Genomic DNA, 23,150 nt, shown 5'->3' with positions numbered 1-23,150 from the left:
ATATGTGCCGGCAGAATACCAATTTACACTAAAAAAAAAAAAAAAGATTGAGTGTCGAAAGATTGCGGATTAACACAATCCAGTTTGTCCCGATTGTGTTAATCCTCGCCGTTGCATTATCCCAGTTTCAAGGGGGACATCAGAGGTCAAGAAACCCAGTTTTTATTTTATTTTATTTATTTATTTATTTTTGTTTTTTCGAGACAGGGTTTCTCTGTGTAGCTCTGGCCTTGCACTCACAGAGATCCGCTTGCCTCTGCCTTCCAGAGTGCTGGGGTTAAAGGCGTGCGCCACCACGCCCGGCAAGAAACCCAGTTTTGAGTTCTATAAATCTAAGACACCACGAGGCCGGCTCCACTGGAGCTCCTGCCGACTGGGTGCCTGCCTTCTCCCGTCTAGGCAGAACATACTCGCCTTAGACGCCAAAGAAAGGCGCGGAACTAAATGGTCTGATTTAGGATGTTTCTAGGGACTCCCAATGAAAAGCCGACATCTCTCGGCGGGTGCTCTTGCGGTGCCTTTCGGGAATTGTAGTCAGATCTTCCTCACAGTGCTCCAATGTAAGCAAAAACAGGACTACAATTCCCAACGTGCCACGCGACAGGCGAGTGCATTGCCTATTCTCATCCCCTTTACTCTTCACACTTTCTCTGCGCTCCCTTCTCTCTGGACTGCTCTTTGGTTGTGTCTTGACTCTGAAGTCCTTTGTGGTTCTCCCACCTTTCAGAATTCTCACCCTTTATTTCCAGAAGCCAATGCGAGACACTTGCTCTGACTAAGCGACGGCCGGTGATCCGGGGTGCGTGAGGGGTATCCGAGTGGTGACGGGTAAGGGAAAGAGTTGAGCAAGAGGTGTCGTGAAAGGAAAGCCGGGGAGACGTGTGGAGCTGGGACGGCGTGGGTCTCAGTGAGAGGGTAAGCTGACTTGGGGGGAAAGGGATGGAAAGGCATTTAGGCTGCTAAGCATGGAGGCAGATGGTAGCCGCGTCTCCGGAGGAGAGCTAAGGACTTGACAGATTGGGAGCTGGTGACCCGATCTGACCAGGAGGGTGGAAGAGAGAGGCTGGGCTCAAACAAACATCTTTGTCACTGTTTAGATGAGCTTGAGACGTCGTTGATATGCAAAACAGTGTTGCCTGTATGGAACAATAAGCAGCTCTGTCACTTGTCCCCTGCTGTCGAGGATCTGGATTTGATTCTCAGGACCGTACACAAAAATGAGAAAAATCCTACCACATGGAGGCTGAACTTTAGGGCAGATGTGGGATGTAAAGCCAGGTGTGCCACATTCTTGTAATCGCAGCACTTGGGAGGTGGAGGCAGAAGGGTCAGGAGTTCAAAACCACGCTTGGCTACAGAGCTAGTTGAAGGCCACCCTGGGCTGTGGCGTGATGAAGAAACGGGGACATGAAGGGTTTGGGAGAAATAAGTGGTGAGTGGCACCAGAGAGTAGAGTGCAGAAATGGTGGGCTATAGGGGGCCTGGTAGTTATGGAGTCAGTGTGACACTGGCCTGGATCACGGGGCGGGGGGGGGGGTGAGTACTATTGGCATTTGTCCCTCTCAGGTGATGGAGAGCACCCCTGCGAGGGGTGGACTGAACAGGGTGCACCTGCAATGCAAGAATCTACAGGAGTTCTTAGGGGGCCTGAGCCCTGGGGTGCTGGACCGGTTGTATGGCCACCCTGCCACTTGTCTGGCTGTCTTCAGGTGGGGAACCTTCAAAGCAAGGGGAGTGTTTGGGGGAGGGGCAATGTCTTGGGTCCTGGAGACTGAAACTAGTTACAGTGGGGAGAAGCTTAGCCCGGTGTGAGCACGGGGTGTTTGACATTCCTCCAAGTGGGGCGATCCAAAACAGAAGGAGGTTGTGGGACAGGCGGGACGTTTGCGAGTCAGACGAGAGCAGAGATGCAGGTGTGAGGTAGCTTCGGATAACATCTGGCCTCTGAACCTTACAGGGAGCTCCCTTCTTTGGCTAAGAACTGGGTGATGAGGATGCTCTTCCTGGGACAGCCTCTGCCACAGGCTGCGGTGGCCCTGTGGGTGAAGAAGGAGTTCAGCAAGTGAGTCCCACATGCAGCCCGTGCCAGCTTCCCAACAGCTGCATTTCTCAAGCTGCTGTTGCGTGGGCCACTTCCAGGGCACACACCCCCCAGAAGCTAAGGGGTCAACCTAGGGCCTTTCAACAGGCCCTGCCCTCCAGAATACATTTGCAGTGTTTTCCTTCTTTGTTTTTTCCGAGACAGGGTTTCTCTGCATTGCCTTGGCTGATGCTGGGCTCACTCTGTAGACCAGGCTAGCCTCGAGCTCACAGCGATCCACCTGCCTCTGCCTCCCCGAGTTCTGGGATTACAGGCGTGTACCACCGTGCCTGGCATGTTTTCCATTTTGGAGAGTTGTGTAATTTGTCACTAACTAGCTGTATGTTAATTAAAACAAAACAGAAAAGGAAAGGAAAGGAGAAAGCAATACACCCAGAGTTGGAAGGTGGAGACAGGAAGATCAGACATTCAAAGGCTACGTAGTATGTTTGAGGCTGTTCCAGGCTTCACCGGACCCTTTGTGGAACAAAGGAAATTAAAAACAGAGAAAGAAACAACAGTTAAAAAAAACCAACTAGGAGCCATGCGGTGGTGGTGCACGCCTTTAATCCCAGCCCTTGGGAGTCAGAGGCAGGCGGATCGCTGTGAGTTCGAGGCCAGCCTGGTCTACAAAGTGAGTCCAGGACAGCCAAGGCCACACAGAGAAACCCTGTTTCAAAAAACAAAACAACAACAACAACAAAAACCCAACTAGGTTCTCCTTAGCATCAGTACAGGTATCTGAGGTAAGAAAACACAACTTCACCTGGGACACGCCAGTTTAGAAAAGACAGAAGAGACGGCTCAGAGGTTAAGAGCGCTGCATGCTCTTCCAAAGGTCCTGAGTTCAATTCCTAGCAACCACATGGTGGCTCACAGCCATCTATAATGAGATCTGGTGCCCTCTTCCAGTGTGCAGGTGTACACGCAGGCAGAATATTGTGTACATAATTAAAAGAAAAAAAAGATAGAAATGTCACTCCCTGGAATCTCCTCTCTGCTCGTGACACCCCACTCTGCTCTCCAGGGCCCAGGAGGAAAGCACAGGACTGCTGAGTGGCCTCCGCATTTGGCACACCCAGCTGCTCCCTGGTGGACTCCAGGGCCTCATCCTCAACCCTGTCTTCCGGCAGAACCTGCAGATTGCTCTTCTGGGTGGGTATGTCATCCCCCTCCTGCCCCAAGCTAGGCCATGGGGACTGCTCACTGCGCGGAGGGGGAGAAGCGCCTTAGAGACCTCCAGAACCTGTGCCCCCACCCCAAGCTAGGCCATGGGAACTACTCACTGCATGGAGGGGGAGAAGTGCCTTAGAGACCCCCAGAACCTGTGCCCCCACCCCCAAGCTAGGCCATGGGAACTGCTCACTGCATGGAGGGGGAGAAGCGCCTTAGAGACCCCCAGAACCTGTGCCCCCACCCCAAGCTAGGCCATGGGAACTGCTCACTGCATGGAGGGGGAGAAGCGCCTTAGAGACCCCCAGAACCTGTGCCCTCACCCCCAAGCTCCTCAAGAGTACACTGGACCAGGTGTGGGTGTAGGACGTGTTCCCTTCTCACGGTCCACGGTGTGAGGGTGGGCAAGGCCCAGGGGATCAGGAAGCAGACAGGGCTCCTTACCCCCTCCCATCCTGGCCTTAGGGGCAAGGCCTGGTCTGATGACACAAGCCAGCTGGGACCCGACAAGCACGCCCGGGATGTCCCCTCACTTGACAAGTATGCCGAGGAGCGCTGGGAGGTGAGGATTGGGCCTCTGTGTGCCTCTACTGTGCTCCGGTGCCCCGTAGCCCTCGGGACCCCAGCCTGCTGACTTCTTTCATCCCTAGGTGGTCCTGCACTTCATGGTGGGCTCCCCCAGTGCGGCCGTCAGCCAGGACCTGGCCCAGCTCCTCAGCCAGGCTGGGCTTATGAAAAGGTGAGGAGGGCGGAGCACAGCAGCTCCCTGCTCACTCAAAGTGGGCGTGAGGGCTTAGGAGGATTGAAGAGTTGGCCGAGGAAAGAGGTCTGATAGAGCCTTCTTTGCACGTGGCCCCATCACCCCTCTCCACTTCCAGCACTGAGCCTGGAGAGCCGCCCTGCATCACCTCCGCTGGCTTCCAGTTCCTGCTCCTGGACACGTCCGCCCAGCTCTGGTACTTCATGCTGCAGTATCTGCAGACAGCCCAGGTGAGAGCCAGGGCCTAGGACGGGGTGCTCACGCTGCCCAGGTCCCCACCGACCTGCGGACAGCCACCCCACCTCGCCCCTCAACTCCCTTCCTCCTCAGAGTCGAGGCATGGATCTGGTGGAGATCCTCTCCTTCCTCTTCCAGCTGAGTTTCTCTACTCTTGGCAAGGTAGGTAGGGGCCGAGGAGGGGGTAGGGGCCGAGGAGGGGGTAGGGGCCGAGGAGGGGGGTAGGGGCCGAGGAGGGGGTAGGGGCCGAGGAGGGGGTAGGGGCCGAGGAGGGGGTAGGGGCCGAGGGGGGGGTAGGGGCCGAGGAGGGGGTAGGGGCCGAGGGGGGGGTAGGGGCCGAGGAGGGGGGTAGGGGCCGAGGGGGGGGTAGGGGCCGAGGAGGGGGGTAGGGGCCGAGGGGGGGGGTAGGGGCCGAGGAGGGGGGTAGGGGCCGAGGAGGGGGTAGGGGCCGAGGAGGGGGTAGGGGCCGAGGGGGGGGTAGGGGCCGAGGGGGGGGTAGGGGCCGAGGAGGGGGTAGGGGCCGAGGGGGGGGTAGGGGCCGAGGAGGGGGTAGGGGCCGAGGAGGGGGGTAGGGGCCGAGGGGGGGGTAGGGGCCGAGGAGGGGGTAGGGGCCGAGGGGGGGGTAGGGGCCGAGGAGGGGGTAGGGGCCGAGGAGGGGGTAGGGGCCGAGGGGGGGGTAGGGGCCGAGGAGGGGGTAGGGGCCGAGGAGGGGGGTAGGGGCCGAGGGGGGGGTAGGGGCCGAGGAGGGGGGTAGGGGCCGAGGGGGGGGGTAGGGGCCGAGGAGGGGGGTAGGGGCCGAGGAGGGGGTAGGGGCCGAGGAGGGGGGTAGGGGCTGAGGAGGGGGGTAGGGGCTGAGGAGGGGGTAGGGGCCGAGGAGGGGGGTAGGGGAGGCCGTGGAGAGCTGGGGTGGTAAGAATGGGTGGAGACAGAACCACCTGAGCAGGCACGGGAGGGAGGGAGGACACACAGGGCGGCGGTGACTGGTGGGGCTTGTCGTAGCCCCAGCCGCCCGTCTCTTCACCAGGACTACTCTGTAGAGGGCATGAGTGACTCTTTGTTGAACTTCCTGCAACACCTGCGTGAGTTCGGGCTCGTCTTCCAGAGGAAGGTATGTACACCCAGCAGCCTGGCATCTAGGAGAGCAGGGAGGTGTCGGATGCAGCAGGAAGCCTATGCCAGGACTGCGTGCTTGGGTCGTTTGAAAGAGAAGTTAAAATTCAGCAGTTGGGCTGGAGAGATGGCTTAGTGGTTAAGAGCACTGCCTGCTCTTCCAGAGGTCCTGAGTTCAATTCCCAGCAACCACATGGTGGCTCACAACCATCTGTAATGTGATCTGGTGCCCTCTTCTGACCTGCAGGTGTACATGCAGACAGAGCACTGTATATGTAATAAATAAATAAATCTCTTTACCAAAAAAAAAAAAAAGCCGGGCGTGGTGGCATACACCTTTAATCCCAGCACTCGGGAGGCAGAGACAGGCGTATTGCTGTGAGTTCAAGGACAGCCTGCCCTACAAAGTGAGTCCAGGACAGCCAAGGCTACATAGAGGAAACCCTGTCTTGAAAAACCAATAAATAAATAAATAAAGTTGGACAGTCTCTCTCACACGAGAGGATTTGGTGTTGAGCAGGAGGGTATTAGCGTGGTTACCTGAAAGAGTGCCCCCTCTCTCCCTGTGTCCTTCCAGAGGAAGTCCCGGCGTTACTACCCCACTCGCCTGGCCATCAATCTCTCCTCCGGTGTGTCTGGGGCCGGGGGCACTGTGCACCAGCCAGGCTTCATTGTCGTGGAAACTAATTACCGGCTGTATGCCTACACCGGTGAGGCTGGTTGGGGGTGGACAGGGGATGGACACGGGAGAGAACCCGGTTATGGCCACGTTTACCGGGGGGTCTGTGGAGCGCTGTGGTACTTCTTCCTACACTGGAGGGCAGGGCTAGAGGAAGGCAGGTGTGGGCACCCTCCTCACCCCGCCTCATCTCTGCGCCAGAGTCGGAGCTGCAGATCGCTCTCATCGCCCTTTTCTCTGAGATGCTCTACCGGTTCCCCAACATGGTGGTGGCACAGGTGACCCGGGAGAGTGTGCAGCAGGCCATTGCCAGTGGCATCACAGCGCAACAGGTATCCCTGCTGGGAGTGGGGGTCAGGGATGGGCTGTCACAGGGGTGGCGAATCACTTGAGCCCCAGACACATGGAGAGAGGCTTCGGGCAGAGCCCGCAGGGGCAGACATGAGGGGAGGCGGTCTGCCTCTGAATCTGTGTCTCATTCCACTGTTCACAGCTGCCTTATCTCTGGGTCTCACTGTGCTCCCAGGAGCCCGCTGGGAGCCTGTTGGAAGGCTAGCTGTTCAGTTGTTCAGCTCAAGGCTTGCTGAGCAGTAAGGGCTCAAAGTACAGTAGCTACTGCTCTTAAAGAAAAGCAAGGCAAGACTATGGAAAGAACAGATGCAGCATAGGAGCAGCAGGTGTGACCAGTGGGAGGCACACCTGGAGCAGCAGGTGTGACCAGCGGGAAGCATACCTGGAGCAGCAGGTGTGACCAGCGGGAAGCACACCTGGAGCAGCAGGTGTGACCAGCGGGAGGCACACCTGGAGCAGCAGGTGTGACCAGCGGGAAGCACACCTGGAGTGTTGTCACTGCAGTGTACCTCCCACCTGGAAGTAACTGCTGCAGAGGGAGAACACAGGAGATCGTTGACTTTAGGGACTCAGATGGCTTTCTGCATCTTTGTGTTTTCCTAGATAATCCATTTCCTAAGGACAAGAGCACATCCCGTGATGCTCAAACAGGTATGGGTGGGTACCAAGATGCTGGAGGCTGGCAGCCTGGGCACGGGGCATATGAACCACTGCCACAGCCTCACCCTTGTCCCTGCAGACGCCTGTGCTGCCCCCCACCATAACAGACCAGATCCGACTGTGGGAGCTGGAAAGGGACAGACTCCGTTTCACTGAAGGTGAGTGGCTTCTGTTGACCTGATCTTGGTCATTGGCTGGCAATTCAGCCATGATAAATGAAACTGGTTTTGTGTGTTTCATTTTTGTTTCCCCACAGAGAGGGAAAAGAAAAGCTGATCTTTTTATCTTGCTATATGGGTAGCAGGACATATGTCCCAAATCAGTGCTGTTTGGAGGTTAAGAGACAGGGCAATTCAGTCATCTGGGTGGGTTTGCCTGTTTGTTTGTTTGTTTGTTTGTTTTGTTTTTTCTTTCCTTGTATTCTGTTGTATTTTCGAATGTCTGGATGTCACGGGTGTTAAGGTAGAGATACTTAAAACTGTGGCCTGCAGCCCCTGGGGGTTGCTGCTCGCAGGGGCTGAGAGCACTGCCGGCCCCTCACCGCCTGCCTGTCCCACCCAACCCCAGGCGTCCTGTACAACCAGTTCCTGTCGCAAGTGGACTTTGAACTGCTGCTGGCCCACGCGCGGGAGCTGGGCGTGCTCCTGTTCGAGAACTCGGCCAAGCGGCTGATGGTGGTGACTCCGGCCGGGCACAGCGACGTCAAACGCTTCTGGAAGCGGCAGAAGCACAGCTCCTGAGCCGGGCGGGCGGGCGAGCGGGCAGCTTTCCTACTCAGGTGTACTTTGTTTACACACCAGGACATTTCTTGTTTAATAAAATTATTGTAAAAGCTATGCGGCCCCGGACGCACAAGTGATGGTACCACTTCTGCAAAGAAAGCCCGCCGAAGCCGGGCGGTCGTGGCGCACGCCTTTAATCGCAGCACTCGGGAGGCAGAGGCAGGTGGACGGCTGTGAGTTCGAGGCCAGCCTGATCTACAAAGCGAGTCCAGGACAGCCAAGGCTACACAGAGAGACCCTGTCTCGAAAAAAAAAACCAAAAAGAAAAGAAAGCCCGCCGAGCGGGCGCCTTCTACGCATGCGCCTGCGTGCCCCGCCCCGCCCCCCGCGTGCGCGCGCACCCCGGCGGCGCTCCTCTCCGCCCGCGGTCTGGTACAGCGGCGCAGCGCGGGGTCCTCGGTTTCCCAGCCCCCGGCTTCTCTCCCCTCCGCGCGCCGGCGTCGGCGCAGGGCGGCGGGCAGAGCCGCCTCCCCCGGACGCCCCGGTCCCGGTGGCTCCTGAGTGCCGCGACACCATGCGCTCCGCCCCTAGGCCGAAGGACGCCGCGCGAGGGTCCCGCTGACCTCCGCACCGACGCCCCGATGCCTCGGTTCCCTCCGGCCGCTCTCCGGGGGCTGAGGCCCGCGTGGGGTCTCTCCGGGCCGCAGCCGCTCTGCACACAGCCCGAGCTCCACGGCTCGCCCCTCTCCCGCAGGAACCGCGAAGCCAAACAGAGGCGCCTGCGGGAGAAGCAGGCGGCCCTGGAGGCCGGGCTGGCCGAGGAGAGCAAGGTCGGGACGCAGGGCTCGGGTTAGCTGAAGGGGTCTGGTGCCGGCGTCCACATGGCTGACACACACACCCGCGTTTCCTCCCCGCAGTCACCAGCAGTGCCCGCCAAGGCCTGGAGTCACAAGGAGGTGGTGTTGTATGAAATCCCCACCGAGCCCGGTGAAAAGAAAGGTAAAACTGTGGCGGCGTTTGGGGATGTGTCGTTGCCCCGTCTGCTGCCCCGTCTGCTACAAGGGCAGTTCAGCAGCGGATCTCTCCTCGGCTTCCACAGATGTTTCGGGGCCCCTGCCTCCCGCTTACAGCCCCCGATATGTTGAAGCGGCCTGGTACCAGTGGTGGGTGCGAGAGGGCTTCTTCAAACCAGAGTACCAGGTGAGTGCGTGGCAGAGGCCGTCTGTGAGGTCCCCAGGACAGCGTGAGTGGCCCTTGAACTAGCTTTATTTCTTTTTGGCCCTTGGCTTCTTCAGAAGTTTCTTGTTCCTTTTCCCACTCTGGATATTCCTGGCAAGTCCATTATTGTTATTATTATAAGATTATTATTATTAATTTATTTTGAGGCGGAGTTTCTCAGTTTCGCCCTGGCTGCCCTGGTTGGTACTCACTCTGTAGACCAGGCTGGCTTCAGACTCACAGAGATCCCCCTGCCTCTCCCTCCCAAGTGCTGGAATTATGTGTGTGCCACTACACCTGGCCTCCTTGAAGTTCTTTTTGCCCCCGAGGGCACCAGAGGGTGCTGTTTTCCCAGGCAGCATTTTGTCTTCCCTGGCCTCTGACTTCCCTGTTCCTTCCAGGCGCAGCTGCCCCAAGCCACAGGGGACACCTTTTCTATGTGTATCCCACCTCCCAATGTCACTGGCTCCCTGCACATCGGCCACGCGCTCACAGTGGCGATACAGGATGCACTTGTGCGCTGGTGAGAGGAGACGGGGCCACTGCAGTTCCTAAAGGGAAGGTCGAAAGTGCTGGAATACACGAGGATAAGAGAGCCCAAGGGTCCCTTACGGTGTTTCTGTCGCAGGCATCGGATGCGTGGGGATCGCGTGCTGTGGATCCCTGGCTCAGATCACGCAGGAATTGCTACGCAGGTGGGCCTTTTGCCCCATTTCCGGTTCTTGGTTGAGAGTGCCTTTTTCTGAAGCAGCTTGACTAGCTTTTCATCTGCGCTTGGCCCATGTCAGGCTGTGGTGGAGAAACACCTGTGGAAGGAGCGGAGGGTGAGGAGACACGAGCTGAGCCGGGACGACTTCCTTAGGGCCGTGTGGGAGTGGAAACACGAGTGAGTACGGCGGCAGCAGCCCCGTGGGCAGGCTGGCTGGCTCTGCTTGTCACCGATTCTGACCTGTGGCGTTCGGTTCTTCGTGCCCCGTCCCTAACTGCCTCAGCAGGGGCTCTGGCGGAGGGGGTGTCCGAGCCCTGTGTATGTGTATGTGTGTGTGCTCTTTGTTTATGTTAGGATGTGCACATTTGTGTGTGTGCTCTTTGTTAAGATGTACACATTTCTATGTGTGCGCAATGTTTATGTTAGGATGTGCACATGTGTGTGTGTGCACAATGTTAGGATGTGCACATTTGTGTGTGTGTGCTATGTTTATGTTAGGATGTGCATGTGTGTGTGTACTATGTTAGGATGTATACATTTGTGTGTGTGCACCATGTTTATGTTAGGATATGCACATGTGTGTATGTGTGCTATGTTAGGATGTATACATTTGTGTGTGCTATGTTTATGTTAGGATGTGCACATTTGTGTGTGTTACGTTTATGTTAGGATGTACACATTTGTGTGTGTGCGCACTATGTTTATGTTAGGATGTACACATTTGTGTGTGTGCACTATGTTTATGTTAGGATGTACACATTTATGTGTTTATGGATGTATATATAAATGTGGGGGCTATTTTATTTTTGTTTGTTTGTTTTTGGTTTTTCGAGACAGGTTTCTCTGTGCAGCCCTGGCTGACCTGAACTCACTTTGTAGACCAGGCTGGCCTCAAACTCACAGTGATCTGCCTGCTTCTGCCTCCAGAGTTCTGAGATTACCAGTGTGCACTACCACTGCATGGCTAATGCGCGGGTTTTTGTAAAAGATTTGCTTATTTTATGTATATTAGTGTTCTGTTTCTGTGCACACTAGAAGAGGAATCAGATTCCATTATAGATGGTTGTGAGCTACCATGTGGTTGCTGAGAATTGAACTCAGGACCTCTGGAAGAGCAGACAAGTGTTCTTAACCTCTGAGCCGTCTCTCCAGCCCCCTGTGTGGGTTTTTAAAAATCTACTTGTCAAGCTGGGTGTGGTGGCGCACGCCTGTAATCCCAGCACTCGGGAGGCAGAGGCAGGTGGATGGCTGTGAGTTTGAGGCCAGCCTGGTCTATAAAGCAGGTCCAGGACAGCCAAGGCTACACAGAGAGACCCTGGCTTGGAAAGAAAAAATCTACTTGTCTTGTTTTCCATGCGCCCACCCCTCCTCCTTCCGTGTCTGTTTGTCTTTCTCCCTTACATTTTCACAAAGTGGCTGCTTCCTGCCAGGCATGTGTGTACAACCCATGGCCACGGGCCTTGTGCGTCCTAGCATGGCTCTGAATTGAAAACTTCCTGAAAACATCTTGAGGATTTTTTTTTTGTGAGATGTTTTTTGCTTTATTGCCTAATTCTCAAATGCAAACTTCCTAGTTGACAATGTCATGTTGCAGTGTTATGCAAAATGAATGTGTGTGTGTGTGTGCACAACCCAGTGCATATGTTCTGATAACTTGGGCTGCAGTTTAGACGTGTGTGTGTATGTGTGTGTGTGTGTGTGTGTGTGTGTACAACCCAGTGCGTATGTTCTGATAACTCGGGATGCAGCTTAGCCGTGTGTGTGTGTGTGTGTGTGTGTGTGTGTTCGCACAATCCAGTGCGTATGTTCTGATAACTCGGGATGAAGCTTAGACTTGTGTGTGTGTGTGTGTGTGTTCGTTCACACAACCCAGTATGTATGTTCTGATAACTGCAGCTTAGACACACTGGTTGTAACCCAAGGCAAGTACTCATCCTGTGTGCTGCCCCTGCAGAGACGGTTGGTTTTGTGTCTTTTAAAGTCAGAGAGAGCTGCCCACTCCCTCCCCCCATGCATCTGGTTCTGTCTCCACCGGCTGCTCTAGACTCAGCTGGGTCAGCACCACGTGCGCTTTATTTTCTCTGGTACCTGGCACTGGTGAGCATCCTTGGTTGGTGTCGCGGGGTTCTCCGGTCGTGCTTACTGACAGGACTCTCTGGTGCAGGAAAGGGGGGCAGATCTATGAGCAGCTGTGTGATCTGGGTGCCTCTCTGGACTGGGATCGGGAGTGTTTCACCATGGACCCTGTGAGTTCATGTTGTCATCCCTGTGGGTTTTGGGGGGAGGGTGTTTGGGACCGGCGTGGAGTGTGCTGGGCGAGGGAGGAGGGAGTCCGCGGGTTCAGCTGAGGGAGGGTGCCGGGTGTGGACACTCATGTCATTCTAGGGCTCCTCAGCAGCGGTGACGGAGGCTTTTGTGCGACTCCACAACTCGGGGCTGTTGTACCGGAGCCATCAGATCGTCAACTGGTCGTGTACGTTGAAGTCGGCCATCTCGGACATTGAGGTGAGGAGGAAGACCGGCAAGCTGACTGAGTCAACGGAGTTGGGTCCTTGCCACTGGCAGCTCTGATCGTCTCCAGCTCTAGCCACTGTGCCGCCTCACCTGTCAATCAAGGATGGCGGCCTGTGCTGACGTGTAGAATGTTGTAAAGAGTCAGTTTGTGCAGTGCTCAGCACAGCGGCTGCCGTGGCTTCTGTGTGGACGGTGGCTCCCCAGTCCTCTGGGTGGCGGGGGTCAGGGTGGAGAGTGGGGGGGTGGCAGGGAGCAGGGTGTGGAGCTGTAGGGATCCTGCGTGTGAGCACCACAAAGAGACTGCTCTCTCCCTGCCTCCTCAACCTTCCAGGTGGAGAACCGGCCCCTGCCTGGCCGCACGGTGCTCCAGCCGCCCGGCTGCCCAACCCCTGTGTCCTTTGGGCTCCTTGTCTCTGTCGCTTTCCCTGTGGATGGAGAGCCTGGTGAGTATGTTCCTGCCTCGCTTTTCTTGAGCATGTGGTGGGTTTCTGGGACCCCTGGGTTGGTTCACACCATTGTGGGCACTTACTCTGGGAGTGCTGGGGGAAAAAAGCACACGTGGCCGTCTTCTTAGAACTCAGTGTGATTCTAAGAGTCTTTCACTAAGGAAAGAGGTGAAAGATGAGTTCTAAGCTGATTATGGTGCGCCTGTGATCACATCATTTTGGGGGATGGAGGTGGAGGATTCCAAGTTCAAGGCTCGCCTGGTCCACATAGCAAGTTCCAACCCAGCCAGGGCCACATGAGGCCCTGTCTCAGTAAAACAATGCAAAAGATTAGTTCTAAAGTGTAGTAGTGTGTAAGTGTCGCCCAGCGCGGGCAAGAGGCAGGGTGGGGCTAGCTGGACTGCATCTGCTCGAGGCTCTGCCTGCTTCACCTGTGTGGGCTGGGGGGCTGGGGTGACCTCAGTGCTGGAATGCTTGTCTCCAGGCACAGAGGTTGTGGTGGGAACCACCAGGCCAGAGACACTGCCCGGAGATATGGCCGTAGCCGTTCACCCGGACGACCCTAGGTACACGGTGAGTGGAGTGCGCTGCCCCAGGCCCTCGCACCCCTACCTGCACCCGGTCTCCACTGCTAGCCCCTCCTTCTGAGACCCCGCCTCTCAGCTCTGCAGTGGCTCTAATTTGCTCCCTTGTATTTTTTGCTATCTTGCTTTTCTGGTGATGGGGGTTAACTAACCATGGCCTCCAGATCAAACGCAGCTGCTGCCTGCCTGTGTCAGCTGCGCTCATTGGCGGCCTTCACAGCAGCAGAGGAGGAATTGTTCAGACTGCTTCTTGCCTCACTTGGAAGCCTGGCCCTTGAAGGAGTGTGCTGGGCGGTGGGCGGTGCTCTAACCCCTGACCTCCTGCTTTCTACCCTCTCACTCTGGGTTGTCTTGCACTTGGGCTATTCCTAACAGATCACCTTCGTCTTTAGCACTTACACGGGCGACAGCTTCGTCACCCTCTGACAGGACAGCTTCTCCCCATCATCACAGACACTTCTGTTCAGCCACATGTGGCCACAGGTGTGTGGAAGTCGGGCCTTCGAGGAGGGAGAGCCGTGAGAGCTGGAGGCAGGAGGGGCCCCAGGACCGAGATCCGGCCACTCTAACAGCAACTGTTTCCCCAGGGGCAGTGAAGGTGACTCCTGCTCACAGTCCAGCAGATGCCGAGATGGGGGCCCGGCATGGCTTGACGCCCCTGAGTGTCATTGCAGAGGATGGGACCATGACATCCCTCTGTGGAGACTGGCTGCAGGTGGGGCCAGCCTTGGTTACCCTGTCTTTTTTTGTTTTTTGTTTTTCGAGATAGGATTTCTCTGTGTAGCCTTGGCTGTCCTGGACTCACTATGTAGACCAGGCTGGCCTCGAACTCACAGCAATCCACCTGCCTCTGCCTCCTAAGCACTGGGATTAAAGGCGTGCGCCACCACTGCCCAGCGGTTACCCTGTCTTTTATAGGCACCCTGTGCCCTGCCTCCCCAACTTGTCTGAGGTCTCTAATCTTGTCACTTTTCCACAGGGTCTTCACCGATTTGCGGCCCGGGAAAAGATCATATGCGCCCTGAGGGAGCGGGGCCTGTTCCGGGGCCTGCAGGAGCACCCCATGGTTCTGCCCATCTGCAGGTAGCCCCGCCTCCGTCCTTCACGAGGGGCGGTGTGTGGGCTGTGCGCCGGGTGATGTGTTTGAGCTGGGATTATAATGGGGTGCCCCACGCTGGGCTTCTGGGGGGCCTAGAAGGTGGCCAGGGGCCTCACCCTGCTGCCTTTGCAGCCGTTCCGGGGACGTGGTGGAGTACCTGCTGAAGAGCCAGTGGTTTGTCCGCTGTCAGGAAATGGGGGCCCGAGCTGCCAAGGTAAGGCCCCCAGGGGGCTGGGAGGAGGGGAGCTTCTGGGGGAAGGGGGGGCCTCTAGTCATAAAGATTCGGGTGGTGACGGGAGGATGGCCTGCAAGGGTGGGCTTCTGCCCTTGTTCGAGCCAGAATCTTCCTGGACAACACGCGGTCCTTTTTTTTTTTTTAATGTTTTGGGGGGGAGTTTGTGGTCTCGGTTCGATCCCCCGAACCCACTGGAGGAGGAGAGAACAGGTTCCTAGTAGTTGTCCTATGACCTCCATACGTGTGTGCATGTACATCATACATGCACACAAGTAATATACGCACGAGTCTTAAGACTTTAACGTTATTTCCATGTGTGTGTGCTGTGGTGCCCATGTGGAGATGAGCATGTAAACCATAGAGTCAATTCTTTCCTTCTGTGTGGGGGATAGAACTCCGGTCCTCATGGTACATGCCAGGCCCTTTGCTTGCTAAGCCTTCTCACTGGCCACCTTTGAGGGTTTTTTTTTTAAAGATTTATATATATATATATATATATATATATATATATATATATATATATATATAGTAGTATATATATATATAGTAGTTTTGCCTGCATGTACACCTGCAGGCCAGAAGAGGGCACCAGATCTCATTACAGATGGCTGTGAGCCACCATGTCGTTGCTGGGAATTGAAATTAGTAACTTTGGAAGAGCATGCAGTGCTCTTAACCTCTGAGCCATCTCTCCAGCCAGGTTTTTATTTTTCAAGTCAGAGTCTCACTGTGCAGCCTTGGCTGGCCTGGAACTTAGAGATCCACCTGCCTCTGTCTGGGATTACAGGCATGCGCCACCATGCTTGACCACCTTTTTTTTTTTTTTAACAGGCAGTGGAGTCAGGGGCTCTGGAGCTCTGGCCCTCCTCCCACCAGAAGAGCTGGCAGCACTGGTTTGCCCACATTGGGTAAGTGGGGGGCTCTCGTGAAGGTGGGGAGGGGGACCCGCTGGCCACACGGAGGCATCACTGGCACCCTCTCTGACAGGGACTGGTGTGTGTCCCGGCAGCTCTGGTGGGGCCATCAGATTCCAGCCTACCGGGTCATCGGAGAGAGTGCAGAGGTTGGTGAGGAGCAGCTGGGTGTGGCGGGGAGCACCTCAGGAGGCAGGGTCCGGCTCCTGTGTGGCCACCTCCTCGAGTGCCTTCGTCATCGCTCTGGAGGAGCCGCTCAGTGCTCGGGGTGTGAGAAGGGCGTCTCGCTCACCCTCGCTTCTCTCCTCTCAATTGTTTCAGGATGACAGTAAGGAATGTTGGGTGGTCGGGCGGTCAGAGGCTGAGGCCAGGGTGCTGGCTGCAAAACAGACCGGGAGGGCAGGTGCAGAGCTGACCCTGGAGAGGGGTGAGTCCTGCTGGGACTGGGGCAGATGCTGAGCCCCCGTGGGTGGGGTGGGCTTCAGGGCCAGAGGCCCCAGGGACCGAGGCTCCAGCTGCTGTCTTGTCTCCCAGACCCTGACGTCCTGGACACTTGGTTCTCTTCAGCTCTTTTCCCCTTTTCCGCCCTGGGTTGGCCCCAAGAGGTGAGCGAGGTTGGAAGGAGAGCATGTGGACCCAGGCGGACGGGGAAGGCTGAGGCAGGCTTGGACCTCACTACTCGCTTTGTTCTCCTAGACACCAGACCTTGCCCGTTTCTACCCCCTCTCGCTCTTGGAGACGGGTAATGACCTGCTGCTGTTCTGGGTGGGCCGCATGGTCATGCTGGGGTCGCAGCTCACCGGGCAGCTTCCCTTCAGCAAGGTAAGGTGCGCTAGGGCCCCACCCCCACCCAGAAGCCACGGCCTGAGCCCCCTGCTGACCCTGTGCGTTTCCAGGTACTTCTTCATTCCATGGTCCGGGACAGGCAGGGCCGGAAGATGAGCAAGTCCCTGGGGAACGTGCTGGACCCTCGGGATATCATCAGTGGACAGGAGCTGCAGGTAAAACAGAGCAGGCGGCCCAAGAGATGCAGCGGTCTGAGGGCACAGGGAGTCTGACCCTGACCTCGGCCCGTGAATACCTCGCTCATCTCCAGGTGCTACAGGCCAAGCTGCAAGACGGCAACTTGGACAAGGGAGAGCTAGCCATTGCAGCCGCAGCACAGGTGAGACCCACAGCCCTTGTCCAGGCCTCTTTACTTGGGCAGCCTGGAAGGCACTGGCCACACCTTCCCTCCTCCTGTTGCAGAAAAAGGACTTTCCTTACGGGATCCCTGAGTGTGGGGCAGATGCCCTCAGATTTGCACTGTGCTCCCATGGAATCCTGGGTGAGCACGGAGGGTGGTTGGGCAGAGGGCATCTGTGTGCACGGCCGGCCGGCCGAGGGCGAGCAGACCAATTGTTCTTTCCCCTCAGGGGGCGACCTGCACCTGTCCGTCTCTGAGGTCCTGAACTACCGCCATTTCTGCAACAAGCTCTGGAACGCCCTGCGCTTCATCCTCCATGCCCTGGGGGAGAACTTCGTGCCCCAGCCAGCAGAGACGGTGAGAGGAGATGGGGTGGCCTGGAGAGGTGGCCAGCCAGGTCCTCATGCCCGCCTGCTTGCAGGTGTCTCCCTCCGCCATGGATGCCTGGATTCTGAGCCGCTTGGCCTTTGCAGCCCAGGAATGTGAGCGAGGTTTCCTCACCCAGGAGCTTTCTCTCGTCACCCACACCCTGTATCATTTCTGGCTCCACAGTCTTTGCGACGTCTACCTGGTGAGTGGTGGGGCGCAGCATGGCGGCCTCTCCTGGAAGTGGGTGGTAGTGGCCCAGAGCTCTGTGGGTGCGGCCAGCAGTCCCTGCATCAGGGAAAAGCATGCTGCTCCTTCACGGGCCTGGGCTCTGGTGGAGCCCAGAGTTGTCTCCGGAAGAGAGCAGTGGGGATGTCCTCAGCCCCTGTGGCTGCTACATGCTAGGAGGACACCATGGTGGCTTCAGACCAGGGTCTTTAGTGCCCCACGACGTCACCCAGATGCAGAGCCACACAGGGTCGTTCAGGACGGGTGGAGGGGGCTGTGGTGCTGACATCTCTGCTTCTCAGCCCTGTCCCAGGGCAAGGACACGGCTCATAGGTACACTTGCCTGGGCTGTGCTCAAGGCTCTGGGCTTTGTCCTCAGCACTGTAGGGGGAAAAATGTCCTCTGTCCCCTTCTAACATGAAAAAAACCCTCAACTTTCCTAAACTGAACCTTCCTCCCCCGTCTCTGAGAATTGTCCAGGGACAACATGGTGTCGGTGACGTTCAGTTCCTTGGCATGCACCTGAACCAGGACCTGGTCCCACCAGTGACCGTAGAGGCGGGGTGTGCTGTGGCTGTCCTAACCTGTCAGCTCCCTCCTTAGGAAGCGGTGAAGCCAGTGTTGTCGAATGTACCGTGTCCCCCAGGGCCCCGTCAGGTGCTGTTCTCCTGCGCAGATGTCGGTCTGCGCCTCCTCGCCCCACTGATGCCCTTCTTGGCAGAAGAGCTTTGGCAAAGGCTGCCCCCAAGGCAAGGTGGCCCCCTCGCCCCCAGCATCTGTGTGGCCCCCTACCCCAGTGCCCACAGCCTGGTGAGTCGTGGGCAAGGATCCGGGAAGCAGGGGCAGCCTTCTGATGCTTGCGGGTTGTAGGGTCACTGTTCGTCACGAGGCTTCTGACTCAGGTTACCATGCCTGCCTGGCAAGCATGTACCTGCCGATCCATTCCCAGCCCCGTTTTGTTTTGTTTTGTTTTGAGACAGGGTCTTTATAGCCTTGGCTGTTCTGGACTCATTATGTAGCCCCACCTACCTCGGCCTCCCAAGTGCTGGTATTAAGGGCATATGTCACCATGCCCAGACCCACTATTTTCTGATTCTGTGTCACTAAATTGCTATTTTCAGCCTCAAGAATTAAAAGTTTGAGTTGGGCATGGCGGCACACACCTCTGATCCCAGCTCGGGAGGACAGAGGCAGAGGATCTTTGTGAGTTTGAGACCTGCTTGGTCACTAAATTCCAGGACAGCTCAGGACTACAGAGACCCTGTCGCAAAAGCACGGGGTGTTGGGAAGAAGAATGAAAAGTCTGGGGCTGGAGAGGCGGCTCAGTGGTTAGGAGGGTTTGTTCTTGCAGAGAACCTGAGTTCAGTCCCCGTCACCCACATTGGTGGCTCACAACTGTCCATAACCCTGACCCCAGGGCATCCCGCAGCTACACAGGTTACATAGAAATGTGTGCTTGCAAAATATTCACACAAAGTAAAGCTGTTCTAGAGTTGACACTCAGGGGGCTTTGTGTTTTGATAGTGTTTAGATTGAGCTGTTGGGATTGGCTGGTATCTTGAGAGTGAGTAAGAGTACCGGCCACTGGTTCTGTAACCCCAGGTGACACCTCACCTGTCACCCTGCTCCTGGAGGTGGGGCATCCTGCATGCTGTTGAGGGTAGGTCTGTTGCCTGGAGACGAGGCAGGTTGATACAGGGTACAGCCAGGAGTTTCCCTTCTGACTCTGGGATTCTTCACCAGGAGTCCTGGCGCCAGCCTGAACTGGAACGCTGCTTCTCCAGAGTCCAAGAGGTCGTACAGGCCCTGCGGGCCCTGCGCGCCACCTACCAGCTCACAAAAGCCCGCCCCAAAGGTGAGGCTGTCAGCAAAGGGCCTGGGGGCGATGGGAAGCAACAGCAGGAGCTGGTGCTCCCTCGCCCTGACCCTGTTTCACTGCCCTCGCCTCCACTAGTGCTGCTGCAGAGCTCCGACCCAGGAGAGCAGGCCCTATTCCAGCCCTTCCTGGAGCCCCTGGGCACCCTGAGCCACTGCGGGGCTGTAGCCTTCCTGCCCCCAGGGGCAGCAGCCCCCGCAGGCTGGGCCCTGGCCTCACTGGGCGACACCATTAAGATCTACATGGAGCTGCAGGTGAGGAGAGAGGGTTGGAGGGAATCTGAGGAGGATGGAAGGGAGGGGCCTTCAGGTGGGGGCTGGACAGGATGCAGGTGTCTGAGCCTTCGCTCCTGCCCTGCAGGGGCTGGTGGACCCCCAGAGCCAGCTACCGCGGCTCGCTGCCCGAAGGCAGAAGCTACAGAAGCAGCTTGATGACCTGTTGATCCGCGCCACGTCCGAGGGGGCTGCAGAGAGGCAGCAGAGGGTAAGGCCGTGAGGGAGCCTGAGTCCTGGCGGTGCAGGGGCGGGAGGCCGGTGCCCCCTTTCTCATCTTTTCTCCCGGGCCAGGTTTCCTCCCTCCACCTGGAACTGTCAAGGCTGGACCAGGCAGCCGTCCACCTCCAGCAGCTGATTGATAAGGCTCCCCGTGCCGGGGAACCCTGAGCTCCACCACTCCCTGCCAGCGTTCCTTCTCAGACCTGCCTGCTGTTGGTACCGTGGGACTTCACAGTGACACAGTCCACCTTCCTCGTTCTGTAAAAGGAAGTAGACTGGAAAGTTCCTGTGATGCAGGAATGAGGAGGGGACGGAGATAAAAACGATAAAACCCACACACGCCTTCCCGAGATTCTGTCACCCTGGGCCTTGCCCGACTGCCCCGCCTCCCCATTGCGCTCGGAGGCGGAGGCTGCCCCAGAGCCGAGCCCGTGGGGTTTGCCTCATTTTGGTCACAAAGATGCCAGAGAATGGAAGTAACTGCCCAGCTGATCAGCGTAGCTCAGGCGCAGCAGCAACATTTCAAATGTGGTGGTGGCTTTGACTCGTGCTGCTGCTGCTGCTGCTGGCAGAGGCGCAGGGTTTGGCCACCGCGTGTGTCTCTGCCCCTTCCAGTCTCACTTTTCTGCCATCCTGACCCACTAACTGCATTCATGGTGTACCTCAGGTGCTGCCGTGTGTCTGCACTCTGACCAAAGGGAAGGAAGCGGGGGGGAGGTGTTCACTGGGTGAGACAGTGAGTTTAAAAGCCATCAGATTCAAGGGGAAAAGGACAGACCAGAACTGAAGTGTGTGGGATATTATTAAATAGGCCAAGGTAAATCTTAGAAAAACACAGTTAAGCAAAGACGCGGGGTGGGGGTAAGAATTAGCCAGGTGGGCGCCTAGGAAAGTGTCCCCCACAGAAGGACCAGAGGAGAGCTGAGACGGGGCAGTCTTCAAGGAGGCCCGTATGTAGGGTGGAGCATGCAAAGGGAAGTCCGAGGGTGTGGTGGGGAGCTGTGCCTGAACCAGTGACTCAACTGAAACAGTTCCTCTCAAACCACGGCTAGCACCTGCTGCACAGATCCACAGTTAACAACATTGTTGTTACCACAGAGGTTAACACTGGAAAAAACCATGGGGGCTTTTTGAAGGGCTAGACTTCCCTCTGAAGTGGAAGCTCCTTCCTCAAATCGAGTGTCATCACGTGGCCTCGCTGCTGGGGGAGGCGGACAGGTGTTCATCAGAAGCCAGGTTTCCAGCTAAAGTCTACATGGCTCCTGAGAAGACTGCCCATAGGGTCTTTGCCAGGCTGCCTGTCCCATTACCAGCCGGAGGGAGCAGGCATTCTTGGTCTTCCAGGGTTACCTGTGTGTGGTCCCCAGACGAACAGGCTGGAGACCTTTTGGGGAGACAACTTCCAGCTATTCAAGCTCGCACATGAGACTGGTGTCACTGAAACAGGCTGCACACAGATCCCGAGTCATCTTAGATTGTGCTGAGAGGTTTCAGGCACGTGCATCCTGTGCGGTGCATGTACCAGCCGCTCTGCCCAGTACATGGCTGTTGCCATGAGACCACAGGCTTAAGGCGGAATGCAGTCACAAGGGCAGGTCCTTAAGGGCTACGGCTGGTGGGGCAAGGAGGGAAAGGTGCTCAAAGTGCCTAGCACAGAAGGGCCCATTGGCACAAGCAGGGATACCATAAAGACATTCCTGGCCACCAGGATAGCAACATCCGCCAGGGCCTCTCTGACCACAGTGACCAGGCCGGAGCAGGTGGAAAGGCAGTGTTGAACAGGAAGGCAATGGCTGCACACGCTCAGAACTAGCAGTCTGGTTTCAGAGCCCCAGCACTAACCCCTTGTATTCCACACCCGGAAGGAGCCAGCGGTCTCTGCTATACAGAATGTGCCCCTGTGGCTTCTGGGAGCTTCCCTGAAAGTGTCTCCTTTCTTGGCAACACCTAGCAGAAACAAGTGTGTAGCAAGCCTGCAACAGCTTAATTAAACTTCACCAGCAAAGAACCCGCCCTCCAAGCTATCAACCCTCAACCCATGCCAGGATCATAGACTTTCTTTTTTCTTTCTTTCTTTCTTTCTTTTTGTCCCCTTTGAGACAAGGGGTCTCTCTGTGTAGCCTTGGCTGTCCTGGACTAACTTTGTAAACCGGGCTGGCCTCGAACTCACAGCGATTCGCCCGCCTCTGCCTCCCGAGTGCTGGGATTAAAGGCGTGCGCCACCACACCTGGCTCCCGAAAGCAGCTTTTCTGGATTAATGAATTGCTTTGCCTATATGAAACTCACCACTCACAACCGACCTGGAGCAGACGTTCCCCCTCACATTTATTAGCTATAAGCAAGCTAAGCAGGGGTTTAGAGCCACACGCGCCTGGGATCTAGAGAATATGGAATGTGCTCCTCCCCTCCTGCAGTTTATGCCACGGCAACTGGAAAGTTTTAAAAAGTAGTAGACGCCCAGGGTGCTATAGGGCAGAAATTAAGGCAAATATTAGAGGAAAATAAGCCCGGGGACGCTGAGCAGAAAGACTCAGCGGAACCCTCAACTCCAGCCCTCTTCCTCCCCTAGCGGGTTAAGCCTTGCAGTCACTGGCACCTGACCCTGGGCTGCTGCAGACTCACTGCTGGGGATGGAACCCAGGGCCTGGCGCAGGTCTAGGCAAGCCTTCCATTCCCCCCCCCCCCCCACACACACACCCGTCCCACAGCTGCCCTTCCTCTATTTTCCCCCTGACTCCTGTTTTCTTCCTCACACTGCCATAGGCCCTCAGAGCCCGGAAACTCGGTGTCTCAGCAAGGCCAGGAGAGAGCTCCAGACATACAAAAGGGTTGGGGTGTCCGGAGAGGGCATTTGCCCTGTTACCTCAGCAGTAGCCATGCGTACTGTGAACAAACAGCAAACGCCTGTTGAATGTTGAGGCGCCAGCATTCAACAGCCTTCCTACCCCTAGACAGAACCCCTGGTCCCCGCTCACCTGTAGCTGCCTGCACCTGACTTCCAGGCACTTACAACCTCCAACTCACAGCAAGACTACTTTGGGATTTTCCTAAGCTTCAACAGGCTAGGAACCAGTAAAGAGGGGCTGAAGAGATGGCTCAGCTCTTCAGAGAATCCAAGTGCCAGGTCAGATGGCTCGCGGTTGCCTGGAACTCCCGCTGATGCCTCTGCGGTGCGGAATGCAGGCACGCATGCGCAGATGCCATGCAGCCCACCTCCAGCTGCCGACACTTAGAGCTATTCACAGCTGACGAAGCTGAGGCCTTGCCTCCTGGCCCTTTCTCGGGTGTACTCAGTGGGGAGTCTGCCCCCGCCAACCTTTACTCCTCGGGACCTTGGCGTTTGTTCTGTCTCTTTACTTAGGAGTGGTAGCTTAATTCACCGTGGGTCTCAAGAGAGAAATCTCAGTAGAGCCACAAGAGCGCAAAGCAGCAGCTGTAACACACACACGCGCGCGCACACACACGCACGCGCGCACGCCTGCACGTGAGGGTCTATTCTCCTTGTTCC

At 56.7% G+C, this 23,150-nt stretch overlaps 2 protein-coding genes across 5 annotated transcripts; both read left to right on the top strand.

Moving 5' to 3' along the window:
* Positions 1–621: 621 nt before the first annotated feature.
* Positions 622–7,882, top strand: GTF2H4 (general transcription factor IIH subunit 4). 4 transcript variants are annotated; one of them, XM_084753861.1, is made up of 15 exons: positions 622–799; positions 1,098–1,278; positions 1,567–1,709; positions 1,958–2,062; positions 3,108–3,239; positions 3,719–3,815; positions 3,904–3,992; positions 4,132–4,243; positions 4,344–4,412; positions 5,275–5,358; positions 5,938–6,070; positions 6,241–6,371; positions 6,994–7,041; positions 7,130–7,208; positions 7,618–7,882. In XM_084753861.1, the coding sequence occupies exons 3-15, from the start codon at positions 1,570–1,572 to the stop codon at positions 7,788–7,790; spliced, it is 1,392 nt and encodes a 463-aa protein (XP_084609987.1). In that variant the 5' UTR covers positions 622–799; positions 1,098–1,278; positions 1,567–1,569; the 3' UTR covers positions 7,791–7,882. The 4 variants fall into 4 exon arrangements, with proteins under 4 accessions (XP_084609987.1, XP_084609986.1, XP_084609984.1 ...); XM_084753860.1 differs by having other exon boundaries at positions 622–828; XM_084753858.1 differs by lacking the exon at positions 1,098–1,278.
* Positions 7,883–8,148: 266 nt separating this feature from the next.
* On the top strand, positions 8,149–19,976 carry VARS2 (valyl-tRNA synthetase 2, mitochondrial). Its single transcript, XM_084753808.1, has 29 exons — positions 8,149–8,602; positions 8,690–8,771; positions 8,872–8,972; positions 9,392–9,513; positions 9,619–9,685; positions 9,779–9,876; positions 11,864–11,945; positions 12,085–12,204; positions 12,545–12,656; positions 13,144–13,232; positions 13,636–13,726; positions 13,831–13,958; positions 14,223–14,326; positions 14,475–14,556; positions 15,409–15,485; positions 15,565–15,640; positions 15,813–15,918; positions 16,026–16,096; positions 16,188–16,313; positions 16,388–16,492; positions 16,588–16,656; positions 16,740–16,818; positions 16,907–17,034; positions 17,099–17,248; positions 17,875–18,081; positions 19,015–19,126; positions 19,226–19,401; positions 19,508–19,630; positions 19,714–19,976. Exons 1-29 carry the CDS (start codon positions 8,414–8,416, stop codon positions 19,807–19,809), a joined length of 3,168 nt encoding a protein of 1,055 aa, XP_084609934.1. The 5' UTR covers positions 8,149–8,413; the 3' UTR covers positions 19,810–19,976.
* The last annotated feature ends 3,174 nt before the right edge of the window (positions 19,977–23,150 follow it).

Source organism: Acomys minous, assembly GCF_964271855.1.
Source record: "Acomys minous genome assembly, chromosome: 13".
In the NCBI taxonomy this organism is placed as follows: domain Eukaryota; kingdom Metazoa; phylum Chordata; class Mammalia; order Rodentia; family Muridae; genus Acomys; species Acomys minous.
This window is presented reverse-complemented; position numbering and strand designations above follow the sequence as displayed.